The sequence below is a fragment of the Poeciliopsis prolifica genome, unplaced genomic scaffold (assembly GCF_027474105.1).
Source record: "Poeciliopsis prolifica strain line A6 unplaced genomic scaffold, Auburn_PproV2 SCAFFOLD025, whole genome shotgun sequence".
In the NCBI taxonomy this organism is placed as follows: domain Eukaryota; kingdom Metazoa; phylum Chordata; class Actinopteri; order Cyprinodontiformes; family Poeciliidae; genus Poeciliopsis; species Poeciliopsis prolifica.
The window spans coordinates 7,516,382-7,541,603 of record NW_026562400.1 but is presented as its reverse complement, the minus strand read 5'-3'; the positions used below and the strand labels follow the sequence as shown (position 1 = coordinate 7,541,603).

General features: G+C 36.9%; 2 protein-coding genes and 1 pseudogene across 5 annotated transcripts; all 3 read left to right on the top strand.

The window, feature by feature from the left end:
- The first annotated feature begins 3,428 nt into the window (after positions 1-3,428).
- LOC129370816 (myelin-associated glycoprotein-like) lies at positions 3,429-12,121 on the top strand. Of its 4 annotated transcripts, XM_055047015.1 has the most exons (11): positions 3,429-3,527; positions 5,383-5,458; positions 5,563-5,931; positions 6,012-6,308; positions 6,418-6,675; positions 7,486-7,746; positions 7,967-8,275; positions 10,291-10,390; positions 10,993-11,089; positions 11,353-11,406; positions 11,673-12,121. In XM_055047015.1, the coding sequence occupies exons 2-11, from the start codon at positions 5,413-5,415 to the stop codon at positions 11,829-11,831; spliced, it is 1,950 nt and encodes a 649-aa protein (XP_054902990.1). In that variant the 5' UTR covers positions 3,429-3,527; positions 5,383-5,412; the 3' UTR covers positions 11,832-12,121. The 4 variants fall into 4 exon arrangements, with proteins under 4 accessions (XP_054902990.1, XP_054902991.1, XP_054902993.1 ...); XM_055047016.1 differs by lacking the exon at positions 11,353-11,406; XM_055047018.1 differs by lacking the exon at positions 10,993-11,089 and having other exon boundaries at positions 11,673-11,777.
- Positions 12,122-12,916: 795 nt separating this feature from the next.
- Positions 12,917-18,411, top strand: LOC129370823 (sialic acid-binding Ig-like lectin 14; annotated as a pseudogene).
- Positions 18,412-20,742: 2,331 nt separating this feature from the next.
- LOC129370856 (sialic acid-binding Ig-like lectin 14) lies at positions 20,743-23,265 on the top strand. The gene is made up of 5 exons (XM_055047071.1): positions 20,743-20,809; positions 21,150-21,548; positions 21,753-22,073; positions 22,529-22,834; positions 22,952-23,265. Exons 1-5 carry the CDS (start codon positions 20,743-20,745, stop codon positions 23,263-23,265), a joined length of 1,407 nt encoding a protein of 468 aa, XP_054903046.1.
- The last annotated feature ends 1,957 nt before the right edge of the window (positions 23,266-25,222 follow it).

Below are 25,222 nucleotides of genomic sequence, written 5' to 3'. Positions count from 1 at the left end.
GTCTCATGGTTGTCACAAACAGTGACAACCACAGCCCTTAAGAGATTTAAGAAGCAAATAGTTTTTCATATAGGGCTATTTTGCTTTGGCTAGTTTTCATTCCTTTCTTTATGAATAAACTGCATTTTGTATTTACTCTGGTTACCTCATGTTAATTTTTAAAACATTTGAAACAGTTAAGTGTGACTCAAAAACTAGAAATCTGAGGGATGGAATATTTCCTTTGAGTCTTAATGAGAATTAAATTTTTATTCTGCCTTGTATTTGCATTTTAAACAGTGCGTATTACTCTTTATGCTTTCATATAACCAAAAGCCCTTGTCAGAGGTGCTGTATTTGTTAATACTTATGAGCTGTTCCCTAACAAATCAACTATTAAGATAAAAAATTAAATCTAAGTCGATGCCTTGATGTCTCTGACTCAGACATCAAGGCATGGAGACATCATAAGAAAACCATAAAACAAAGGGAAGGAATGCTGAGTGGGCCACTGACATCTGAATATGACGGAGGACATAGTTAAATCTGCCTACTTCCAGACAGGCTCCATGGAGGCTCCTCATTCTTCTTGTGTCCAAGAAACAGTGCTATATTACCATGTTTTCTGTGTTCTTACACACAGAGTCTGACATCTGGAAACTGGAGTGAGACCACCAGCTCGGCAAGAACAAAACCAAAGTGAAGAAAACAAAAAAAGAAGCCTTCAGGACCGCGAGGCAGCAGGAGCCTGGTGCTGAGGCTGGTATGAGGCAAGTGTTTTCTGTGTGGGCCCTGTAAGCGTGCACACGTATGCAGGGTGTTCTGTGCCAGCCGTTTGTCTGCCCCATCAATGAAGCCGTTGTTGAGGTTGGTGGTGGTGTCACTGGCCATGCCTGGCTGCTCTGCTCTGTTTTCTCCTGCTGTTGCTACTGAACAACCTCCTTCTCTCCAGATCATAGTCATGAAGCTCTTGGCCTTTTATTGAGAGTGCAGATTTTCCAGGCTCTTGCCCTGAGTCTGAATGTCTCATAAAGCATCTCTTTGTCTGTGTCACCTTTAGAACACAATTAACTTTGTGAGATTTAATTTTCCATCTACTCCGTGCTAATATTGCTTCAGATTTCTAAGTGTTGGAATTGTCAACAACTAGAAAGGTCATCATATTAGTCTTCAGTGTGAGGATGCTCTGCTCGGAAATAGATTCTACTGCTTCAGTGTGGCCAAAATGAACAAGCGTGCAAGTTTAAAGGTCAAACCAGCTTGAAACTGGAACTATTTAGGAGTCCGACCAGCTTCATAACATGCTGAAATATCACCAGTAATGTGGCTATTTTTCTGGAGGTTTGGTTGCATGATGAGCAGCATGACGCATCCCTGGCCATGTCAAACAAACAGAAACGTTCCCTGCTGTCCATCAGCAAAGTTAATACTGGTCATGGATTCTCCGGGGGATGATGGGATGTGTTAATCATGAAGCTCTGAAGCACCATCCACTCCCAATCACGCCATCTGCACACACCGGCTGCTGCAGCACAAAGCCAAAATCCTCTGCTTGTTCTTTCACGTTTAATTTTTCATCCTTTTGTTGGTGAACATTTGTTGTTTTTTTGTTGTTGTTTTTTTTTCCATTTTAAAACTGTTATAGATTTAGGTTTAATATTAGAAATGGAAACCCATGAAACTGACAGTAGAAATGTGGAAACTCCCATATTATGACTCATAAGATTTGTAAGAAAGATTTGAAGAAATCCACATGATTTCAAGTTCTTCTGGACACTGATTATTACATCAGAGGTCAGGTGTTAGCTGTCAAGATATACAAGAAAAAAACAATGTTTGGTAAAGAATTTAATGAAGGGATTTTTCACCAAAAAATACTCCCTTACCATCTATTAAAATAATATAAAAACATTTATTTTTGATCTAAGTTTTATATAACAAGTACCAACATACTGATTTTCAAGCAGCTGTATAACAAGACCTCAGTTTGTCGTAATTTTTTATGATATCTAAAACATTCTTGTGGAAATGACATGGTTGCTTAAAAAAATGTAAGAAATTAAGTGATCACCTGAAACTGAAAATTCAATTGATTCTCATTGCTTTCCATCAGATTGTCTAGTCTAGTGCAAACAACAAACTTGTAAAGGACTTTGGAAAGGTAACTTGGCGGCAGCTGCACTTGTAATGACTTGCATAGAAATAAATTTTTCACACAAACAGCATTCTTTACTGAACATGTTGATACAGCTATGTAGCCAGTTCTTTAAGGATATCAATTTGGAAACCCCACTGGTTTCTGGACTGGAAACTGTAATGTGGCTAAGCTGAACCTGATGTCATTCCCAAATTCAGTTCTGGAATACAGTATTATTTTATATTAGTCCAGAAACCAGTGGGTTTCCTATTATTTACTTGCTTGCACAGTCAGAGAGTTGCCTTACATTGCTGCTGGCCAGTCTGATTTGTAGATTTCTACTTGGCAGTCATGTCAAATGATGGTTTGCTATTTGGACTACATTCAGCCACCTGTAGTTTTCCAAATAAATACTTAGACTGCTTAGACCTAAATAGGATTATTTTGCACTGACATAAAAATAGCATCTTTTTTTCAAAGTTGGAACATGCAAAAAATCCACAATATATAAAAAGTTCAAGACTATACAAAATTGATTAAAGATTCTTCAAAAACATACTTTTGATTTGTGGAACATTAAATGTGTGAAAACATTTCACTGTGATGCCAAATTTAGAGCAGTTGATCTCCATATTGGTAGCTTATGTTTTCAGATTGTTTACCTTTTAACCTACTTGTGCTTCCCACAGCCTTTTGCTGTAGCTATATAAGAACACTGGGTCTTACACTGGATCTGTGCAAAAGGCATAAAATGCCTACAATTTCCTTTAATGTTGTTTTTGTTTGGAAACATGGAAGTTATTCAAAGCTTTTAACGTGTTATTTTCACTTTGGTGGAAATTACAGCTGTAAATCAACAATGGTCAAAGTTACAATAAATATTTGATATGCCTTTTTTAATTAGCTTTGCTTTTTGGCATTTTTTCAGTTTGACTTTCTGATGTATCCAGTGAGACTTGTTTACACCCACGTTGTCATCAGTGAGTCGTGTTATAAGTCCCTCCCTCGCTCCTGATTTAATTCTAGCACAGCACAAATAGCATCAGTAATCTACTGATGACATGATGTGTGATGAGTGGTGTTTGGCTTCATGTCAGAACTCAACCAACAGTGAGGGTCTTTCATTGTGAGGTCTTACGTATGGCCACCATCATGAGAGACTCCACTGAGGGGGAGCAAGCAGGTGCCCACTGACGCTGCGTTTACAGGCCTTACTACTGCTCTGTGTCAGAGTGAGTGTGATGTAATTGCCAGGTCATGGTGATGGGAGTTGTAATGTTTTTTTTTTTGTTTCTTTCTTTCTTGTAGAGAACAGGGCTGTCAAGCTGTCTGGGTGTGAGTAAACACCCTCTAGTGGAGCTGTCGATAAGCTGCAGTGATTCAGTCTGTTGTGAACTATCAGCATTTCAAGGTAAAACCTACCTCACACTGCTAGTTACAAATCAGTGCAACGGTACAAAATGACTCTTAAAAATATGTTTTTAATTTTTGTTACATCTCGCAATTGAAGTTATGACCATGGCAGTCTGTCAGTGCAAGTTTTTTATTAATATTAATGAGTGGATTCAGAGTAAAGTAAGAATAATACAAGTACCACTGACGTTAGTTAAACTAAAACTTTTAACAATGCTGAATACATTAAGCAGTCCTTTGATAAAGAGTTTTCTGATGCTCAATAAAACATAGAAAATATATCACCATTATAAAAAAAATCTTAAAGATTTGCTCTGTAAATGTCATTGTTCTTTTCCTACACAGTGACGTGACATCCACTCTGTCAAATAATTTATGAATTATATTTTTATGTGGAATGTTGATATATGATGATCTGATGAGAAGAAACAAATTCATTATTTTATCTGTTTTACTCTGGCATTCCCAAAGTATGGTAATATTAAGAACTGACATTGAAAAAGTCAAGAAATAAAATTCTTTTCATTATTTGTAACCACACTTGCTGTGAGTTTAGCTGAAGGATGTGAATGAGAAAATGTTAAGAAAATTCTACTAGGACAGCTGACCTTTACTTCCTGTTCATCCGATTTACTTGAACTCAAAAATCTGAATCAGTTAAATAGTTAAAAGATTTACACATTTATGCAACCAGGTTATTGAATTGCTTTCTCCATCAGAAAATGGTTTGTTTTTCAGTTAATTTGTAAGAGACATAAAAATCAAATGTGGAATACATTGTGAAATTATTTAGGATAAAATAATTTTTAGTCACAAAACCTGAGGTATGAACTGTTTTCAGAGTTGGTGTATTTCTCTTTATGGCTTGATAGTAATAATGTGAAATTCTTAGAGGCACAATAATGTTTACTTTTGCTACTTGGGAATAAAATAGGGGTGCACCGATTTATCAATGCCAATTTTCTTAATTTTGGGAGATACATGATCGGCCGATTTTTACATATGAAGCCGATCTTATCCAGCTTGGCAAATGTGTTCGAATCCAACATTTTACTCTTTTGCTCTCCGGTGAGAAAGGTTTGACTGACAGACCTGCTCACCACGTTATGTCTGTATGTTTACAGTTAACAATAGTGACCCCAGTATTGCCAACAGTATAGCAACTTTCTTGCTATAATGAACAACATTTCAGACAAAAAAAACTGTTATCAGCCAAAATCAGAATAGCCAGGTTAAGCTTAATACATCAGTAATTGGTGATCAGCCAAAAAAACTGCAATTGGCGCACCCCTAGAATAAGACATAAAATTGTATTCGTTTACCGGTAAATAATGTAAAAATATGTTGTTTTTTTATGTCATGAACATTTCAGCTGTTAATATAAAATGACTTTTTCTCAAGTGTTCAGAAAAAGATGTTTCAAACCTTTAGAGCAGGCAAATTGGAGGATCATCATCATTTTGGTTATTGTCACACAAATGTTTCTGCCTCTACATTTCCATCATAAGTGCCAAAGTGTCCAAAGAGCTGAGGGATTCTTCACTGGGAGTACCCAAAACATGTTTGTTAAGAGTGCTTCACTTGTTTGGACAGAAAGTGCTTTAGATACCTCACCACACTTTAGTCGAGGGTTGGTAAAATTTGATCAAAATATGTTTTCCACATATTTAAAATACAGGTTTTAGATCATTCCAGTAACAAAAACAAAATAGATCTCCTAAGTAAATCTTTCAATGTGGGCAAAATAGTCATTAGTTTATCAGATCAGCATTGATATAATCCAAGCATACACATTATATAGACTTTTTTCCGTCCTGCTGTACTGTAACTGAATGTGTGTTTGTTTCTTTTAGAAGTCTATGGTCCAGTGCTAAGCCAAGACAATGTGGTGTTTGGAGCTGCTCATACCTCTGCTGTTAATTATCAGTGGTAATTCAGTTCTGTATTTTCATAATTAATCAAATCATGTGATTTTTCTTTGACTTTGAAATAATGGACATCAACTTTGACTGTTTTCCCCTCTACTTGTACAGATGCCAACTGTCAGTGGAATATTTGGTTACCTCGGGACATCTCAGCCATGACAAACTCCTGTGTGGTCATCCCATGCAGTTTCATGTACCCCTCTGGTATCAGGCCCGCCCGGGGTGTTCATGGTATTTGGTACTTTGGCCAGCCCTATCCGCAACTGTTTCCTCCTGTAGTCTTTAAATCACTCACAGACGTTGTGCATGAGAGCTACAAGGGCCGAACCAAGCTTTTGGGTGACCTCAACCAGAGAAACTGCACACTGCTTATTGGCAATGTTGGCACAGAGCACTCAGGAAGATACTACTTCCGTGCGGATGTTGGTGGAGCCAACAAATATTCCTACCCAGATTATGCTGAGCTTAAAGTTTTAGGTGAGCCAACAAAAAAGCGAATATTCTCATTGGGAACCCAGACAAACTTAAACTGAGGATGATTATGCTGTGTTCTGCAGATCAGCCCAACATTGACATACCAGAGGAGATTGTTAGTGACGAGAGTCTGGAGCTGACGTGTTACGCTCCTGATAACTGCCCAGACATGACTCCAGACATCCAGTGGATGTACACCGACTACCTGCCTGATCCGGTGTTCAGCACTGAATACACAGAGGAGAGCAATACAGCCGTAATCTCTAACACTCTCATCTTCACACCCAGACCTATGCACAATGGCCAGCTGCTGGGTTGCAGGGTCTACTTCCCCAACACCACACTGGTCTATGAGAGGCTCATCTCATTAGATGTCAAGTGTAAGTGCATTGAAAACTTTGGGGTGATGTGTGTGTCTCCTTTCTGGATGTGACTTCTGAAAACTTGAGTGCCAAGAAACAAAGACCTAATTTTTTTGTTACCTTTAAGATTCTCCACGATCAGTATGGGTGAATGTATCGTCTGAAGTGATGGAGGGCAGCTCTGTGACACTGCACTGTGAAGTGGACAGCAACCCTTCTCCCCGTGTCGCCTGGCTGTTCGGAGACAAGGAGGTGCTATGGGACACAGCGTCCAACATCTCTCTGTCCCTGGATGATGTGACGCCTGAAAATGAGGGGATTTACACTTGCGTTGGAGACAATGGCTATGGCATTATGAACACATCACTGTACCTCGCTGTGAAATGTAAGTCTGGTGACTGGAAATGAGCTCCAGAGCACAATTGTTTTTTTCCTCTCCAATGTCTGCAGTTTATGGTCTTAGCAAGGGATGTTTTCTAGTATACAGAGAAAAAAAAGACAGTTTTGGACGCTTGAAGTGAGGTTTGGTTCAAAAGTTGTAAGAGGTTAGTATCTTACTTGCAGCAAAAAGCTGTTTTGATGCCTTTCTGCATTTGTTATTCAGATTAGCTTGTCGTGTAGGAAAAAAAAAGTATTGATTGATCCAAATAGATCCTAGTCTAAATTTGACACTTTGCTTCTTAAAAACATTCAAATATCAAAAACATGTTTTTTTGTGTGTGTGCCATGTTTTTAAATCATGTTTTTAACTAGCTGGTTATTTAAACAAAACATGATGTTTATTTTAGCTTCAGAAATAAGAGGCAATGTGCCTCAAGTGATCTTCTTGTGTGAAACACATGCAAAGAATGAAACATGTAAATTGTTTTAACTGCCCAATAGAAATAGACTGGAGTGTTAAAATCAATAAAATAGTAATTTAAACAACTAAATACTTACTTTTTTATATCTTACTTTTACATCAGTTTAATTGTCTGAAAGTACTGCATGTCTGTTTTTCATATATTTTTCAAAAAGTAGCCTCCAGAAAAACATTATCATAACATGATAATAAACTACTGACAGATTCAAATATGCTGTGAGAACATTCTTGATAATCGGCAGTATTTAATTTTTTTTTTTTTTTCAAATTCTGAGTAGCAAATATGAAAACAAACTCAAATTCTCCCTGTTTTTTTTTTGTGTTTTTTTACAGACCCTCCTCGGGAACCTGTTGTGAACGACTCCATGACAGTAGTTCAGGGCTCCTCATTGGCCCTGCACTGTAACACCATGGGGAGCCCGGCTCCAACCCTGACCTGGCTGAAGGATGGGGAGCTGGCAGGCTCTATAACTGCTGGCGAGCTCTCGGTGCTGGAGATCATGGATATCACACCGCAGCAAACAGGACAGTATCGCTGCCTGGCAGAGAATGAGCATGGACGAGCCAGCGCTTCCCTCAATATCACTGTGGAATGTGAGTGCCTCACTATCCTGGATTATTCTCATTGGCAAATTTATGGTAGTATATTTATAGAAATACAATATTGTAATGGCGATTGTAGAAACCTTTAATTGTCATCTAGCCTACAGTGATTAGAAGCTGACTTCATTGACAACTTGTTGATCGTGTTAAAATATTTTACAGGCATGTTCTGTTTTTCAACCTCTATATCTGTTTATCCTTTTTTGAACAGATGCCCCTCTGCTTCTTGAGGAGTCAAAGTGCACAGTAGTGAGGGAGGGCGTCCAGTGTGTTTGTGTGGCTGTGGGAAACCCTGAGCCCACCATTGAGTTTTACCTGCCTGACCTCAACATCACCATCAACGAAACTGACGGTCGGTTCAACTTCTATACTCACACGGACGGTCACACATCCACTGCGATGATCAAACTACGGGAGAAAGGTGAGCGGGCCGACAACAACGGGCCGGCCGTGAACGTCCACTGCAGCATGTACAACATCTACGGGAGGGAGAGCGTCCTTTTGGAGCTCCAACAAGAAAGTGAGTGTAAAGAGTTTACATTTCGCTTTGACTGTTTTCATGTCCTTTCCTTTTTCCAACACAGTTTCAAGAGTTTGATTTTAATGTGAAAAAACATGAAATATGTTTTTTTTTTATTTATTTATTTATTATTTTTTACAGCAAAACCAGACGGTTAATGTGTTTTAAGCAACTAAAACTAAAACTGTTTTTTTTTTTTTTTAACAGGGAGGAGTGGAGAAAAAATATCTGTACATTTTAGCAAAACCATTGTCAGTGTGCTGCCTTCCGCTAAAATAAATAATACAAGATGAAGCTAGTACAGTTTCATCTTGTATAGAGCCTGAGATTATGTGTTTGAACAAATTATAGATGTCAGACTTTTTCTAGGAGACATGACCTTTTGTCATTAACACTCCACACCCCCTTACACAAAGTTCCTGTTTGTCTAAGGTCCACTGTGGAGTACAAGGTTCTTATGACAACAGGCACACCTTGGGAATACTGAAGGAGATATGCTCTCAGGATTGCAAATGGCTTTTAAGTGATAACTGAAACCAGATGTTGCAGGCGTGTATATTTTCTGGAATTTAAAAGTAGGGATGGTATGCATAATTCTTTGGAGATTTCGTCTACAACTTGACTTTCAGATTCTCCCCAAAATAAATTTTCCCTGGTATGCTTTCACATTGGTATAAAGCTGATGGGAAAAAAATAAATAAATTCACAATGCAACCCTTTTCAAATGTGCTACCCTACAGCTGGCCGTTTCTTTAGCAGTTACCTTTTTGGAGTGTTTGTACAATCATCCAGGTTAGAATCTCATTTGTCTGGTATTTTGATTGTTGCATGACATGAGCACAACACCTACATTGCAATGCACAATCTATCCTATCCAACCTAGTGAAAGTTTTAAGATGGCTTTAATGATTCTAAATATCTATTTATTCAGATCTGAGCACCAGATCTGTATTGATTTCTTGGATTACTTAAAAAGTCTGCTGATGTTAGCCCTTCATTACAACAGGCTCGGAGACTGTAATTAATCACACACACTCTGTTCAGCTCCAGTAAATTAAATCTGTATTGATCCCCAACAAAAATAAATCCCAAATAAAGCACTATTTCTCCTGCTTCAGTAACATAACAACTACTGTTTTTAGGATGTGAAACATCCCAATATACCTTGTTGTATTCCAATAATCTTCCTCCTGGGAGTTTTCTGAATGCCTACACGGACTCATTCAAAAATTTACAGGGAAAATTTACAGAGACCAGTTGACCAAGCATTTATGTTTTTGGACTGTGTGAAGGAGCCAGAGAATCTGCAGAGAAGACAAGGAGAACATGCAAACTGCATGCAGAAAGCGCCCAGGCTACAATTTGTTCCTGGTATATGATGGTATTATTAGGGCTGAGCTTGTGGGCCCTTTACATTTAGTTTAAACTGGATTATACCTCCTTTAAACTCAGATAACTTAGAAACTCTTTATCTTTCAATAAAGAAATTATTTAGGGAAGCCTTCCATCACTTGTAGGTGTTCTAGCAGTAAAAGACCATAAATGACCATTAGCTTTTTGAGAAGGTTTTCAACATGTTGATTGTAAACGCATAAATAAATTTCCAGATTCAATGTTTTGGAAGTTCACTAGAACTACTAATGAGGTTATGTCTAAAAGTAGTAGGAACAAATCATATCAGCTTATTTGCATTACTGTTTTCACACTGAAAAGCAAAGAACTAAGTTACATTTTTGACTGACTATTGGGTTACATTTGCTTAAGATAAACTTTTATGAGAAATATAGTTTTTACAATATTTGTGCATTTACTGTAGCATGTCCAGATTATGATCGCTGGTTGAACTACAGTTGAGCAGATTTAAACCAATAAACAAACTTTTTGGTTTAATAAAAAAAAAATCTTAAATATTCAAAATAGTCCACTGGTATGGATAATTTTGGGCTTAACATTATCTGTTCAATACTTGTGCAAATGTTACTGTCAGTTTACCGAGTTCACCTTTGTGTTTTTAGAAAAGTACATGATGGCAGTTATAGTTGGCACCATTGGAGGAGTTGCAGTCATTGCCTTCATTATTGCAGCAGTGAGATATGTGGGCCAGAATAACAAGAAGTGAGTATAAACAACAAACTGATGGAGAAGACAATGTTAGACGGAAGTCTTTGTTTTGCTTACCAAGAATTTTATGAGATCCTTGGAAACACTTAAGCCTAGTCATCCATTCTAAAACACATGTATGCAGATTGTATTTGAGTGAATGTGGGATTGATGTGGACGTGAGAATCTTCTGTCTAAAGCAATTTAAGTTTATTTGCTACAACAAAACTGAGATGAAATCTTTGCAAATTCACACTGGCTGCCTTGTGGAGGTAGTAAGCAAGCTGGACTAACCTTATATTTTGCAGGCATGATTCTCTGCTCTGACATTGCTTCCGTATCCTTGACCTGCTGTGCTAAATACAACCCAGGTAGCCCTCTTAACCAAGGTGCTTTAAGTCCCAAGGCCTCATTCGATCCTCAAATTTGCAAGCTTTCGTCAGTACAACAGCGATCTCAGCGACTAAACCCATCAAATAACCACGTCACTCACAGCCAAAGACGGTCTCCAGCATAACCTTAAACAGCTTGTTTTAAAATGGATGCCCAGGCTTGGCGTGTCGCCCAGCTTTACTGGCAGTTGAGACCGAGTCTGATTATGTGACTCCGTCCCCCAGAGAGAATGGCAACCCTAGGCAGGACGTGGTCCTGGAGAACCCAGCTTTGTACTACAGCGCAGTCAAGAAGGACAAACAAAATCTGAGGAAGAAAGTGGTGAGACATAATGATGTCAATCATTAAGATTATAAATACGGAGGGGTTGAACGACCATTCTCAGAATGTTTGGGGTTAACATTTTGTGTAATGAAAATAGTATGAGACCCCATTTTAAGCTCTGAAAAGAGGTCATGAAGTAATCTCTCCCACTAGCAGTCTAATAACTCCAACAATGACCTTTCGAAACACTGTTTTTCTCCTGCTTTCATCGCTTCTCTGCATTTTCTGTCTGTTTTTTCTCTCCCCTAACTCTTGCACAGCTTAAGACAGAGCTGTTGGGCTCAAAGTTTAACTCCATTCTAGAGGAGACTACGGTAAGGTTCCCAAACGAATCCCTATTAAAACACAAGCCACAGAGACAGATGCACCCCTTGCATATGAGCTTCTCTTTTCTGTTCATTTTAATTTGTTTACGAAAAGGCCTTCTGCATGGCTTTCTCATTTGTAACACAAACCGCAAGATTAACACCAAACATCGTCAGTCCTATTGTCATTATGTCAACCAGTAACTCCTAACTGATTTTTGTCCATGCCTTGGATCTTGAGAGTTCATGGCGGTGAATGCTCCTCCTGTCTGCAGGGAGAAGACGGCGATTACCAACCTGTGGGCTCTGTGGCAGGACTGGAGAGGCAAGAGCTGAATTATGCTTCTCTGGAGTTTATTGGCGCCAGGCCAAGGGAGGGGCCATCCGGGAGGGGAGATGACGGCAGCAACTACACAGAAATCAAAGCCAAATGAATCGCGATCCTTCCCTGATCCCTCGGCTATGCGAGACGCAGTGGCAGCCACGAGTTACATACATCTTCAACAAAAACTTTTATTAACTCCTTCACTGGATTTCTCCCTGGTTATGGTGACTCACCGTTTCATTTTTTATCCTTATGTATAATTTACAACTCCCTGACAGTGGCCTCCCGCTTTGAGGTGCCCCTTTCTTTATGCAATATCCTTTTTATATGCTCCAGGATGGAGCCGGACTCAGAGGACAAAATCATACATTATTTCAATTACAAGATTCAATTGTTGTACATTGTTTCTACATCATTTCATATTTTTTTATTCTTGTAATTATCCGTGTCTCATCTGTCTCATTATTTGATCTGTCTGACTATTGTCACTGCGTCTGCTGCCAGTCGAAGCATCAGGGCAAGGAGTTACTGTGTTTTTCTTCAGTTTTCTGAACAGAGATTACATCCCCTCTTTTGTGGTTCTGGTTCATTACATCTTAAGCACTCAAATGTATTGAGGCACAACAGAGTTATATAGCTTGGTACCTTGCCTCATCATTACTGTATTTATTATGTTGTGGAATTCAGTCGACACAGGAAACAAAAATGTGTCACTTACTTTCGACAGCAGTTTGAAAGATTAAGTGACTTATAAAAACTGCCACAATTCATTTCAAGCATTTCCCCTTAATTTATATCAATTTTTGCTTACTGTGGCAAGTGCAAAATGTCTTTTTTCTTCTCCAAAAAATGTTTTCTCACACACTCTAGAAAATACAAACCTAAAGCGCAACATATAAATGTGTGTGAGGCCAAAGTGTTATCTCTTCTAGACAATGTGTGTGTTTGTATGCGTGTGTGTTGAAATTGTGCCGAAAGATCAGATGTCTGTGATCTGTGGGGTATCTGTTAACTTCCCACAGAAATGGATTCCTCTTTTCCACAGGATTGCATCAAACTTATGAATAAAAAAGTAATGCCAACTCGTCAACTGGTTGTGCTGCTAAAATACATTTGATGAACCTGTGATGTAATATTAAAGCACACTAATAGTCTAACTTGATAATGATGTCTTATAATAAATAAAATTGATGTATATTTATGAAGAAGATGATGGCAGTGTGTTTACAACATATTTTGCATGAGTGTTTCACCAGTTTGACATATTTAAAAGCAGTCTCGCTACACATTTCAAGAGCCAGTCTGGATAAACACTGTCTTAATATAGGCTTCAAATATTAAACAATATTGAACTTAACTAGTCAAATCAGAAAATTCAGAAGAAAATTGCCTGCTTAATTTCACTGATTTCAAATTAAAATCAACTAGCTTAAAATATTTATTAAAACCTCAGTTTTATTAAACTCCCTAATGTACAATAAATTCAGGGTTGTGATATATGCTAGGCACTATTCTCATCGGATAAAGACCAGACTGACTTTGAAAATCAGCCAGAATAAATGCCGGGATTGAATACTGTGGGGTTGCATGAACTGTGAGAGTTCCTTGACTGATTGGTGTATGCACACAAATCTTTTCTTAGCAATATGTCATAACCCAGCTTTGGACACGTAGGAATGTGATGGCATCCATCCTGCTGGGTTGGTGTGTACCTGCATGGCTTTGTACATCTCAAGTGGTCTTGTCATGTTGTCAAAGCTATATCCTAACCACACTCACCATGCAGGCAGGATTCCTATCATCAAAATACTCTGTAATGTCAGTTTTCTGCTTCAGGTTTCCCAATTCTCTGGCTTTAACTAAAATAATCTCACTGACCACCTATAACAAACAATCCAGTTTTCTTTCTCCATAAATACCACTCCAGAATATAACCTTCTATTCATAGAAGCTGGTTTATTCTGAGCTCCCTAAATGATCAATAAGGACACGCCTCCAAATTACACCTACATCTCTCCACGCTTCACAGGTTTTGATAGACAACATTTGTTTTGGATTCTATTGGCATGATTTTTTTTTTCTCTGCAATAGTCATGCAATACAGACAGCATTTAACAGCTGCTAAGTGATTCCAAATGAAGTCTTACTAGATATAAATTTCCCAAAGGAAGCTGACTCTTTACTTCCTCTGTAACACCTCAAAGTGATGGATGCACTAGTCATAATTGTTCAATAGTACAGTGGTTTTATCCAAGGTATCACAAAGGTACCGCACAAAAATATAGTGTGAAAAATCGATATGTAGGATTCCAGTTTGAAATATTCTGACCGATTTGGACATTTGTCAAATAAATAATGACCCAAAAAAAGTAATTGCTTATACAGGGCCTGCCACCAAGAGAGGGCAGAATCTGTGTGGAGAGAATGGCACATCTATTACAAAATATTTTTAAAGTTGTGTTTATTACAGAATGGAAATATTGTCAGCTTTGACCAATTCAAATTAATTTGGCCTTTTATTAAGACAGTGTTCTTGTTACTTTAATGAAGGGTTCCACCCATGCTGGCTTGCAGTCTTACAATGCCTCTTATATTTGTATTTTTTTTTTCATACCAGTATTAAATACACCTAATTCTTTGTCACAGTGTGTTGTACAGTTAAATTGTCCAATACTTTGTGATCATTATTATCATTATAGATTTTTTTCTACAGTTCTGATATTCTGACACAATAATTCAAATCAATAATTGCAATCTTTCTGCAACTTATCAGAGAGATTGCAAAGGGATGACAGTTTTGTTATTATATGGTTTGCTCTGTTTTATTTTAAGCAATTCAAAATTCATCTGTCTTCTGTTACAAATAAATACAAATAAAAGACAAAAAAATACACAAAAAACAACAACAGTGGGTTATTGGTAGAAAACAATATGTTGTCTGGTGTGCTGTTTTTAAACACAACAAAATTATGGTAATTTTTTTTTGTTTTTTAGTAAAATGAAACAGAAAATACCTTTTTGTGCTTTTAGATAATTCATCTCGTAATGGGAACAGTAGTGACTTGGATGCTAGAGCAGGTTGGTCACAAACCAGGGTTCAAATCCTGCTCCTTCTATTCCTTCCACATCTTGTGATGAGGGTAGGGTGTGTCAGGAAGGGCATCCAGTGTGAAATGTCTGCCACTGCAGTACCGTGGCAAACATGTGGCGTAAGGGGCCAAAAGGACAACATGATTCATCTCAAAACTACCCAAAGTTAAATTAAAATCAAGATCACTAATCAATAGCAACATATTGACAATGACTTCCCTTTTCTGTAGTCAGCTAGCTGAAACAACAATTTAACTTCCACAAACTTCCTGGAGAACTTAAAATAGCAGCTGGAAAAAAACTCCAACTTACACAGAGATGGGTCAGGGCAGTGAAGACAGGCTACAACACAGGTCAACAACATTCAATTTGATGGGAAAAACGTCGCAATATTTTAAACTTTTTCAGAAAGACTTACTCTTTATAAAACTAAAAAGTTTTATAAGAGTCATTCAGACCTAATGTTGGATTTGCTTTTATTCTAATGCTTCAGTAGACTGTATCCTGTGGAGAAAGTAGTTTAATATTTCAAACGTTACTTCAACATGTTTCTTCTTGTGTGGGCAAACAGGTTTTTGTCAGGTAAAATAGCCACTTTCAAATTTTAAACATCAAGTTTTAATTGCATTAAAATATGTACATCATAAACAAACCAACAAAAAATAGTATGTAATCTTTGGTTGACAGGTGCATTTGTTTCGGCGGAAGAGTGCTGTCAGCAGGGCAACCACTGCATTACAGTACTCTTCTTGTAGTAACAGCCAGCAGAGGGCAGTCTACCACAAGTCTGCATAAAACCTTTGGCATTATCTAAACATGTTTGAGACTGATGTGCACAAAGCAATGGACAGTCAAACGATTTTATATAATTACAGTTTCAGTTTAGCAGCTAAAATAAAGTGAATGATTTGGCTTTTAAATAAATCAGCTGCTGGGTTGTTCACTCATTTTTTATGCTTGTCTTGGTATCCAGGGTGAGATGAAGTTTTGATCAGTCAATAACGACTGGATGCACTGTTGGTTCCAGTGAAAATTGCACTGAGACTACCGTGTTAGCAATTAGTAGTGTTAATTATACCTTTCACTAATCTGTTGCAAAGCTCAATGTTAATTTAGCTGGCTGGAGAAAAGGACCACTCCCATTGGTGGCATGTTGCAATGGTATAGCTGAGGAATAGAAAAGTAACATCCTGTATTGCTATATTTTGACATCTCAAGACTGAACTTTCCACTGAATCCATTTCTGCATTTTAAAAGTTCATGCTGTACTGAAGGAACAGGAGAGTAACCACCAAGAAATTAAACCATGTTTACTGTCTTCTGGACAACATTGCTTTTCTTTTTGTGGGGTTCCACCACATACACAGGTATCAGGAACAGTTTTTTATTATGTAGTGTTTAAAGCAATTTTTATGTGACAGTATTTTGCTTTTATATTAAATAAGTTTATTTTGCTGATAAATATAATCATGGAATGTTTAGTCTAATTATCCCTGTCAAGTTTTTTAAAAAACTTATGAATCCTGAAACATTTACACTGTTAGTTTCTGCACTAATAAAAATTATTTGTTTGATCCCAAGTTTGCAAAGTCTATATTGAAGATGTCACAGTTATAACAAAAACAAATATATAACTACTTTGGTCTTTTCCTTCACATTGCCAGTTGAATCAGCCCTTGGAGAACCAGACTGTTACAGTGGAAACTGCATTACTCTCAATGAGGGAGTAATTACAGCCGAAGCCGGATTGTGTGTTGTGATACCATGTTCCTTCACCACTTATGGGTTCACCAAAAACTATTGTCTGGTTTAAATGTGGATCACAGAAAAGAGATGTGGTGACTCTGACATAGTATTTCACATAAATCGTGACAAGGTTCCTTCAGAATTTCTAGGACGGATTTTTCTGATGGATCCTGATGTGAGTCGAGGAACTGCAGCATCATGATCAATGACCTCACCACATCTGATTCTGGATCATATCAGCTCAGAGTTAATGGTCTTTACCATGGATCGCCAGATGGAGTTACGTTCCTTTCAAAAACAACTCTCTCTGTTAAAGGTATGAAAGGCAACCACAAAAGCAACTTCAGTTTGTTAATTTACTGATGTACTCAATCAATATACATTTTATTGTGTTTCACGTTTCTTTTTAATTCTCTGTCTAAAAATTCACAAGAAACTTTTACAGACCAAAGAAACTTCATTAATGTTAAGATAAACATGTTCAATACTTTGTTGCTTCAAAATGTATTTCTTCCATCTAAATTTAAAATACTTGATAATGTCACCCATTGATTTTATTTATCAACCATGTCTTCATCAGATCTATATCAGAAACCCACAGTGACAGTTCCTCCGCTGACTGAGGGACAGCAGGCCACTCTGACCTGCACTGCTCCTGGTCTCTGCTCTGGGTCTCCTCCTAACATCACCTGGATGTGGAGAGAAAAAACAGAGGAGGACTATATAATCACAGGAAGCATGACTGCTTTAAATACCCAGAATCTGACTGGTGTCACACAGAGACACAGCTCAACTCTGACCTTTAAACCTTCGGCTAAGGACCACAATACCAATGTAACTTGTATAGTCAACTTCACTGGAGACATAGTGACAAAAGAGACAATTTTTCTGAATGTAAGCTGTAAGTATGTTCTGTATCTTTGTGGGTTTCAATGTTTTTTCCAATTCTATATTTAAGAAGTGTACCACAACTATGATATATTTTACAAACATGTGCTTACAGTGTTGTCAAAGATCCTGAAAGGCTCTGGATGTGTGCAACATGCAGAGGTCTTACGCTGCGTATGCATCAGTGAGGGGTTTCCTTCACCCACCATCACATGGCCACTACTAAAGGACCACACTGAGTACTCTGTCATCAACACAGTGTCAAACCACCCAGTGAACAGCACCCTATCTCTTAGAAACTCTGGCAACATCAGTGTTGAATGTTTTAGCAGCAATGAAAATTGGAAAGTCAAAGAAAACCTCATGGTGTATCGAGAGCTGTCAGAAGAAGGTACAACTTCCTTAGAGCTTGTGTTTGACATGTTTATTTCCTCTTTCTCCTCCATGTCAAACAGTGTTCTTTATGTATAATCTTGTAAGGTTTGGGAAAATTCAGATATCAAAACAAAACATTACATCATGTTTGAGTTCATCTCATATCAACTTTTAAACTTCCTTACATCAAAAGTATTCAAACGCTTTATTCAAACTCCCTTCCACAGGAACCCCAATTCACATGTATTTCTCTAATTTTACAGCTGATCATGAGAAACGTTGTGTTGCTGGTTTTGGAGCTCTTCTCTGGGTCATTGCTGGTGTTTCACTCAGTGTACATGTTTTCTGTATGATCTACATTTGGCACCTTTGGTAAGATACATGATATGTATTTCAGGCTTTTCAGACCAAATGAAGTATATGGACTGTACAGTGGAAATAACGTGTTTCTTTTCTCCAAAGGAACACAAGAAAAAACAAACCTCACTGAAGATCAAACTTATATGTCTCTGCGAAAGCGTGATGCATCAGCAGAGTATGATGTTATTGTTCAACGACCACACCAACATGCCTCCAGAGATCACTCTCACTTAGAGCTTACATAAAGATAATTATATGTATTGTTCAACGACCACACCAACATGCCTCCAGAGATCACTCTCACTTAGAGCTTACATAAAGATAATTATATGTATATAAACAATAATTATGAATATTATATAGATTTGTGTCATTCACAGCTCGTCATTAAATAAAGATGGATGAGAACAGATCTATGGTTGGTCAGTTTATTTCTCACCAGTACGGAAAACAGATTAGTACCCCACTGAGATCTGCCCTGCTTTGAAAACAGAGTCGAGTTGAACACATACACATACCCTTTCTTACAGAAAGAAAAAAAAAACACATTCACTTCCTCTAATATGACTTGCTTCAAGGAAGGAACACACATTTCAGATAAAGAGCGCACACATTCAAGTGAGAAAGCCGCTGGCCCTAGGTGTGAACACTTTCTACAAGCATGTAGTTTGTTATCTTGCGATGTTGGATGGATGAAGCTAATGTAGAGAATGATCTTCCCTCGTCGTGTGATGCTGTAGTATGAAAAAGACGAGACACACGTTGAACTTCCTCCACTAGAGTTGGGACATCTGAAGCCAGGTTTCGAGGCGTGTTCCGAGTAAAAAGTGGGCGTGTCAGATGAAGCCTTTTGAAGCTTGTCTTTTAAGAACATGTAGGATTTTAGTAAATACTTGGATTTGCGTGTAAGAAGAGTTTTTTGAGGAGTTCAGTTTTTGGTTACCAGAAGATGCCACTGCCAAGATCAACTCAAGAACTTCCTGAGATCGACCAGTGAACCGTGAACCGTAACAGTAACAATCTTACTGCCTATTTTGTATATTATTAACTCTTTGATAAAAAAAAAAAAAGATTGAAACTCGATTTATTCATTGCACAGGCAAACGGCCCTTTTAACCAATCAGACTATCAACACAAAAGAGACGTAATCAAAATGGTCAGTTATTACCCTGTGATAATATCTCAGAAATAGTCCAAATATTTTGGATGTATTATTATTTTCTAGTTTCTTCTTACGGAAAGTTTCTGTTTATATCATAAGTTTGTGGCACATTTTTATCCTTAAGAAAAAGATAAAAGACATCAGATATTTCACAACGAGATATTAACACACATGGAAGAACCTCACAAAAGTCTTATATAATAGCATGATGGCCACGTAAGAAAAGCTTATAGTATTCAGTTATGCCGTATGAACTGATTAGTGCATTATTGGAGGAGCATGCAAAACCTATTGCCTGGTAACACAAAAGAAAAAAAAAAATCCCCATGTTCCCTAGAGGGCTGTGAAACCTCAGACCTGCAGAAAGGAAATGAGACAGACAACTCCAAATGTTGTCATCAGAAATCGCAGTCCATCTTGATTACCTGCTGTTACTGCTGAACAGGCACGAGCCAACACAATGAGCAGCAGAGGACTCACCACTCTGCTTTGCAATGATCCTTCACTGAAAGTGGAATGGACATCTTTGCAGTTGTGTGCTTATAAATAGTAAATGGCCTTTAGTGCAGAGGTTCCGAAAATGCTCAACACTACATTCCCTCACTCATACATTCATAAATATATTGTAGCCACAGCTTTCTGAGGGCAGTCTGACAAAAAAGGACCTAATCAACATGTGGCCCATTTGATGAGTCACATTGTGTTGATTTTGTGCTTCCAGGCCCAATTATTCTGTACAGGCTGTATATTTGCAATAACAATGTTTTTCTTTTCTTCAAAGAAACATACAAAAAAAAGCAAAGCCCACTGAGAATTATCAAACTTGCATGTCTCCTCAAATATTCATTTATTTATTTATTTCTTCAATAAGAAGCTAAATGCAAATGGTAGACCACTAAGTTCAAGAATGGCTGTGAATTAAAAGCTTAAAAACAACGTTCTGAAAGTTGCACATAGCCAACATACTTACAATCAACTTCCCCATTTTTAATGATGCATAAACAGGAAGAAATATAGGAAGAAGGCAAGAATGCAGTTTCACCTTCAGTGAAGAGATTCACTGAAGATGAAACAGAGGTAAATACATTTTTGATTAATGCAATGCTTTATCAGACTGATAAATAGTACTTTCTTGCTGAATGAAATTAACAATAAAATGATTACAAATATAAATATTATTCATATTTATATGCATTTGTCTTTACTGAAAAGTAATAATTGACTAACAGCAAGATTTATCTTAACTATTCTGTGAAGTAGATATGCTGTCAGAATAACTACTTGTATGGGAATGCTGTATTAAATGCAATATTATGTCTGAACTTTATTTTTATTCAGTTACAGTATTTTTCTGAACCTCCTAAGTAAAAGTTTTTTACCTGTTGGGAATGGACTCAATATGTCAAGCTTCAAATCTAGGACGTTTATTTTCATCTGGTTAATCACGTGTCTCCCTACGTACATCGGTAAAGTATGAATCCTGTCATTTGTAAACATAAATCAATACTAAACGTAAATATACTATATGTGTCTATATGTGTTTGTAACAATATTCCTGGGAAATCCTCAAAAGGACATATATAGCTTTCACAGATGTGTAAATAAATACAGTTTTTGATTCATGTGCAGACATTAAAATAAAAGAATGTAAAGATTAGTATTTAAAAATGTTTGTAATCACCGTGCAGTTTGTATGTACGCTGACTAACAATGAGCTTTTATTAGGAATTAACTGTCATTACTTTGATCTATTTTCATTTCTTTGAAATAATTTCTTAAAAAGTTTACTTACCTTCTAATTAACAGATGCATTGCAAAGGAAAAAGTTCTGTCAACATGAAGGTTTTTGTGTTACTTTAAATGAGAATGAAATAAGAGCAGAAGCTGGACTCTGTGCTCTGATACCATGCTCTTTCACATCCCTCTTTGCACCCGAACACATTATTTGGTATAAATGTGGACCAACTGAGGCCAAATGTGACAATTCTGACCCTATATTTCACTCTGACAAGAACAAAGACAACATTCAGCCTGGGTTCAAAGGTCGCATGTCACTGCTGGACCTGAACATGGCTGAGAAGAACTGCAGCATGGTGATCAATGATCTTAAGAAATCTGATTCTGGATCATATCAGCTCCGAGTTGAGGGAAACAATACAAGAGAAGCATATACATATCTTGCAAAAGCAAATCTCTCATTAGCAGGTAGGAAACATTCCAGTATACAATTCCCACATCAGATAACTTTATGAAGCAAATTAATAATTGTACCTTTTTTTAATTTTTTAGAGAAAACTGTTGAAGCTTTATTGTTGACAAAAAAAAGGAAATATTTAGTCAATCTGTCTTGCCAAGCTCATACTTATTACCATTGTTGTGATGATCGATTTGATGAACTGTTTCCATCAGATCTGAACCAAAGGCCCTCTGTGATGATTCCTCCACTGACTGAAGGACAACAAGCCACTCTGACCTGCACTGCTCCTGGTCTCTGCTCTGGGTCTCCTCCTAAAATCACCTGGATGTGGAGAGGAAAAGGAGAGGAAGACTCTTATATCATAGGAAACATTACTGCTTTAAAAACGGAGAATCTGAATGCTTTCACAAACAGACACCTCTCAACTCTGACCTTTAATGCATCAGCTGATCACCACAAGACCTTTATAACCTGTAAAGTCACCTTCACAGACGACATAACTACAGAGGGGACTGTGAGTCTGAATGTGACATGTGGGTGCCTTAGTATCTTTTAACTCTTATTGAAGATGCTTTTTAAATACAACATTTGCTCAGTAATGTTCTTCTTTTATGTTATGCTTAGTTTTTTTTTTCTTTTAATCGTTTATTATTTTCATCTTGGGAAGGAAATTCAAATAACTGTGAATACTGTTAAGGGGCTAGGGAGATTCTGAATGAAATTTTGACAGTTTCTCATCTTGAATTACCAAAGGAGTATTTTTTTAGTATTTCTGAGGTGACAACAAAGCTTTACATTTGGGCAGCAAAATATCTGATTATCTTCCTGAAAAAATATTTTTGTTTAGATGACAGATCTAGATTACATTGTACAATGCATTTTTAATTCATTATATACTGGTGTAATTTGGCCAATGTTCTTTTGATATGTTCTTGGTGTGTTTGCTTTACAGAGAGCTAAAATACTTTTTCTTACTTTTGTTTTACAGATGTAAGAAAACCTCAGATTTTTGGCACAGCAACAGTTAAAGAGGGGGATATTCTGAATCTGACCTGCAGTGTGGACAGTTTCCCTCCCTCAGTTATCGGCTGGAGTAAATCTACAAAACAAGCTGAACATCAGAGTCACAATCTAATCAAAGTGCATGGCCATCAAGAAATCTGTCATCTGGATACAAGTAGAATTTTGTCGTTTTCCATCACTAATGTGACAGCCAAAGATGCTGGACTTTACATCTGCACAGCACAACACCTGAACTACACTCTCAGAGAAGAAATTAATGTAACAGTGGAATGTGTGTAGAATCACTGTTTCTCAGACAATTTTATACAATGATCTAAGTTTTGGCCTCACATGTTTTATTCATTCATTACAGAATGTTTAACCCTTTTGTTTAAAATGTACTCCACAGATGTTAGAAAACCTCAGATCTCTGGCAGGACAACAGTCATGGAGGGAGAAGATCTGAATCTGACCTGCAGTGTGGACAGCGTTCCTCCATCAGTTGTTAAATGGAGAAAATCTGGAGAAAAAGCATATTGCCGGGACAATATTTTCAGCAAAGTAGATAAAAGCACAGTAACCTACCTGCAGGCAAAAAGTGGACATGTCTCTTTATCCATCATGAATATAACAGTAGAAGAAGCAGGGCGTTACATTTGTAAGGCAACATATCAGAATGACAGCATGGCAGAAGAAATTCATGTTAAAGTGAATTGTAAGTAAGTCAAATTTATATGCTTCCTTAATTTGAGAGACATGTTTAATTCAAGCTATGCTCCTCAGAAACTCTAATTAACCAGTATTTCTGTATTTTACAGTCAATCATGTGAAACATTGTGCGTGTGTCGGTGGAGCTCTTCCCTGGGTCATTGCTGGTGTTTCTCTCAGTGTGCATCTTTTCTCTATGATCTACTTGTACCACATTTGGTGAGTCACATTTTGAGTATTTTCCCCTTTCCAGGCCCAATTACTGTATGTAGGCTGCAGCAACTATGTTTTCCTTTTCTTCATAGGAGAAAGAACACAAGAAAAAAGGCTGAACCCACTGAAGATGATCAAATTTACATGTGTATGCAAAAAGCCAATGTTTGAGCCGAGTATGGTGTTATTGTTCATCGACCACACTGAAATGTTGACAGGGATTACTGTCAATTGGATGCTACATGCTGAAACTAGATTCATATCACTACTGTTTTAGACACGACAGAAAAGGACAGGTCATATATGTTTCCTGGAGAAGAGAAATTAGTCCCACTAAAATTGTTAAGAATACAGCATTAGCATCAGAATAAGATAGATCATAAATACAATATGTTGTGTATAAACTTTAGGAAATTGTTTTTCTAATATAAATTACAAATAAAACATTATGCAGTCATTGATGCTCTTGTACAATACATTAAAGGTGATTTTACATTAGTTTTGAACTTTAGGTGTGTATATTTGTTTGATTTATTCAGTCTGTGTCTCAGCTATGGACTGCTAGAAAAATTGTAAAGACCTCTCTGAATCCTACAAGGATAGTGGGTGTAGAAAAAGCATGAGTAAATGTTACATTCAAGAAAAAAAAAAAAGAAGAAGAAGAAAATTCATACCTAGAAAAAAAAAAACCCTGAATTTACCAAATTACATTTTAATTTCAAAACAGTCTTATCTTTGATGGGTTGATAGATTCTGTTTTAAATTTGCAGCTTTTTTTTTTTTTTTTTTACTTTTTATCCATCCATACATGCAGAAAGACATTATGAGAAATAGAGATGCCACTGAGGTGAAGATAAAAAATAAATAAAAAAAATTACTGTTGTTTTAATATCTATGGTGATGTAACTGTGCAAGAAATTTTAAATAAATTAGCAAAGAAAATGCTACTTCTTCTAGTGCATTTATAATGTAAATAAAAAATATGTGCTTCAGCAGTCAGCATTTATTGATTATGTTTTTCATTTTTTACCACATTAAATGAGGAAGTAGCACAAAAAAGGAGGTGCTTGAGATGACCAATTCACACTTATATATCAGAAATAAGATCTAGACTGACTGCAATATGAATATTAGAGTAGAATAAAAATAACCTTTAAAGTCTCTTGGCTTGGTAGCAGCAGCAAAGAAACATGTAATTTAAAGTATCTACATTCAGACAAAGACGGAAAAAAAAATAAAAGAAAGTAAGAATAACAAACTCTGCAAAAAGAGAAAACTTATAGCATAAAACTACACTGTACAATTTTCAAAAACAGTATAATCACATTCAAAGAAATTTGCAACTGTGGAAAATAAAAATATAAAATGTGAATGTACATTTTTGCATAAGAAAAACACAACATAGTATTTACAAAAATTGTAAAGAATTTTAGAATATAAAGAGAGTTATAAAGTCTAACAGTTGCTTGCAGGAAGTACAAATACGGTAATGTTCTTTTGTACACCACAAAGATGCAGCAGTTTCATGCCTGTGTAAAACACAGGCATGAAACTGCTGATTCATGCATGAAACTGCATGAATCATCATTTATTATTAGCAGTGATATCTACCACTACATATATTCATATATGACAGCCTGCAGTTTTGACCATCTTTAAACATGTTTAAAACTATTTAAAAATAGTTACTGAGATCTTGAGATGCAATCTGTTATTAGACACTAAACTGGTCTTTCTTTAGAAACCACTTCCTCTCAGC

Coding starts and splice junctions, on each gene's coding strand:
- LOC129370816 (XM_055047015.1), top strand. CDS start 5,413: ATGTGGTGTTTGGAGCTGCTCATACCTCTGCTGTTAATTATCAGTG. Junction 6,676..7,485: donor ACTGTACCTCGCTGTGAAAT/GTAAGTCTGGTG, acceptor GTTTTTTTACAG/ACCCTCCTCGGGAACCTGTT. Junction 10,391..10,992: donor GTGGGCCAGAATAACAAGAA/GTGAGTATAAAC, acceptor TCCGTCCCCCAG/AGAGAATGGCAACCCTAGGC.
- LOC129370856 (XM_055047071.1), top strand. CDS start 20,743: ATGTCAAGCTTCAAATCTAGGACGTTTATTTTCATCTGGTTAATCACG. Junction 20,810..21,149: donor GTGTCTCCCTACGTACATCG/GTAAAGTATGAA, acceptor TCTAATTAACAG/ATGCATTGCAAAGGAAAAAG. Junction 21,549..21,752: donor AGCAAATCTCTCATTAGCAG/GTAGGAAACATT, acceptor TGTTTCCATCAG/ATCTGAACCAAAGGCCCTCT.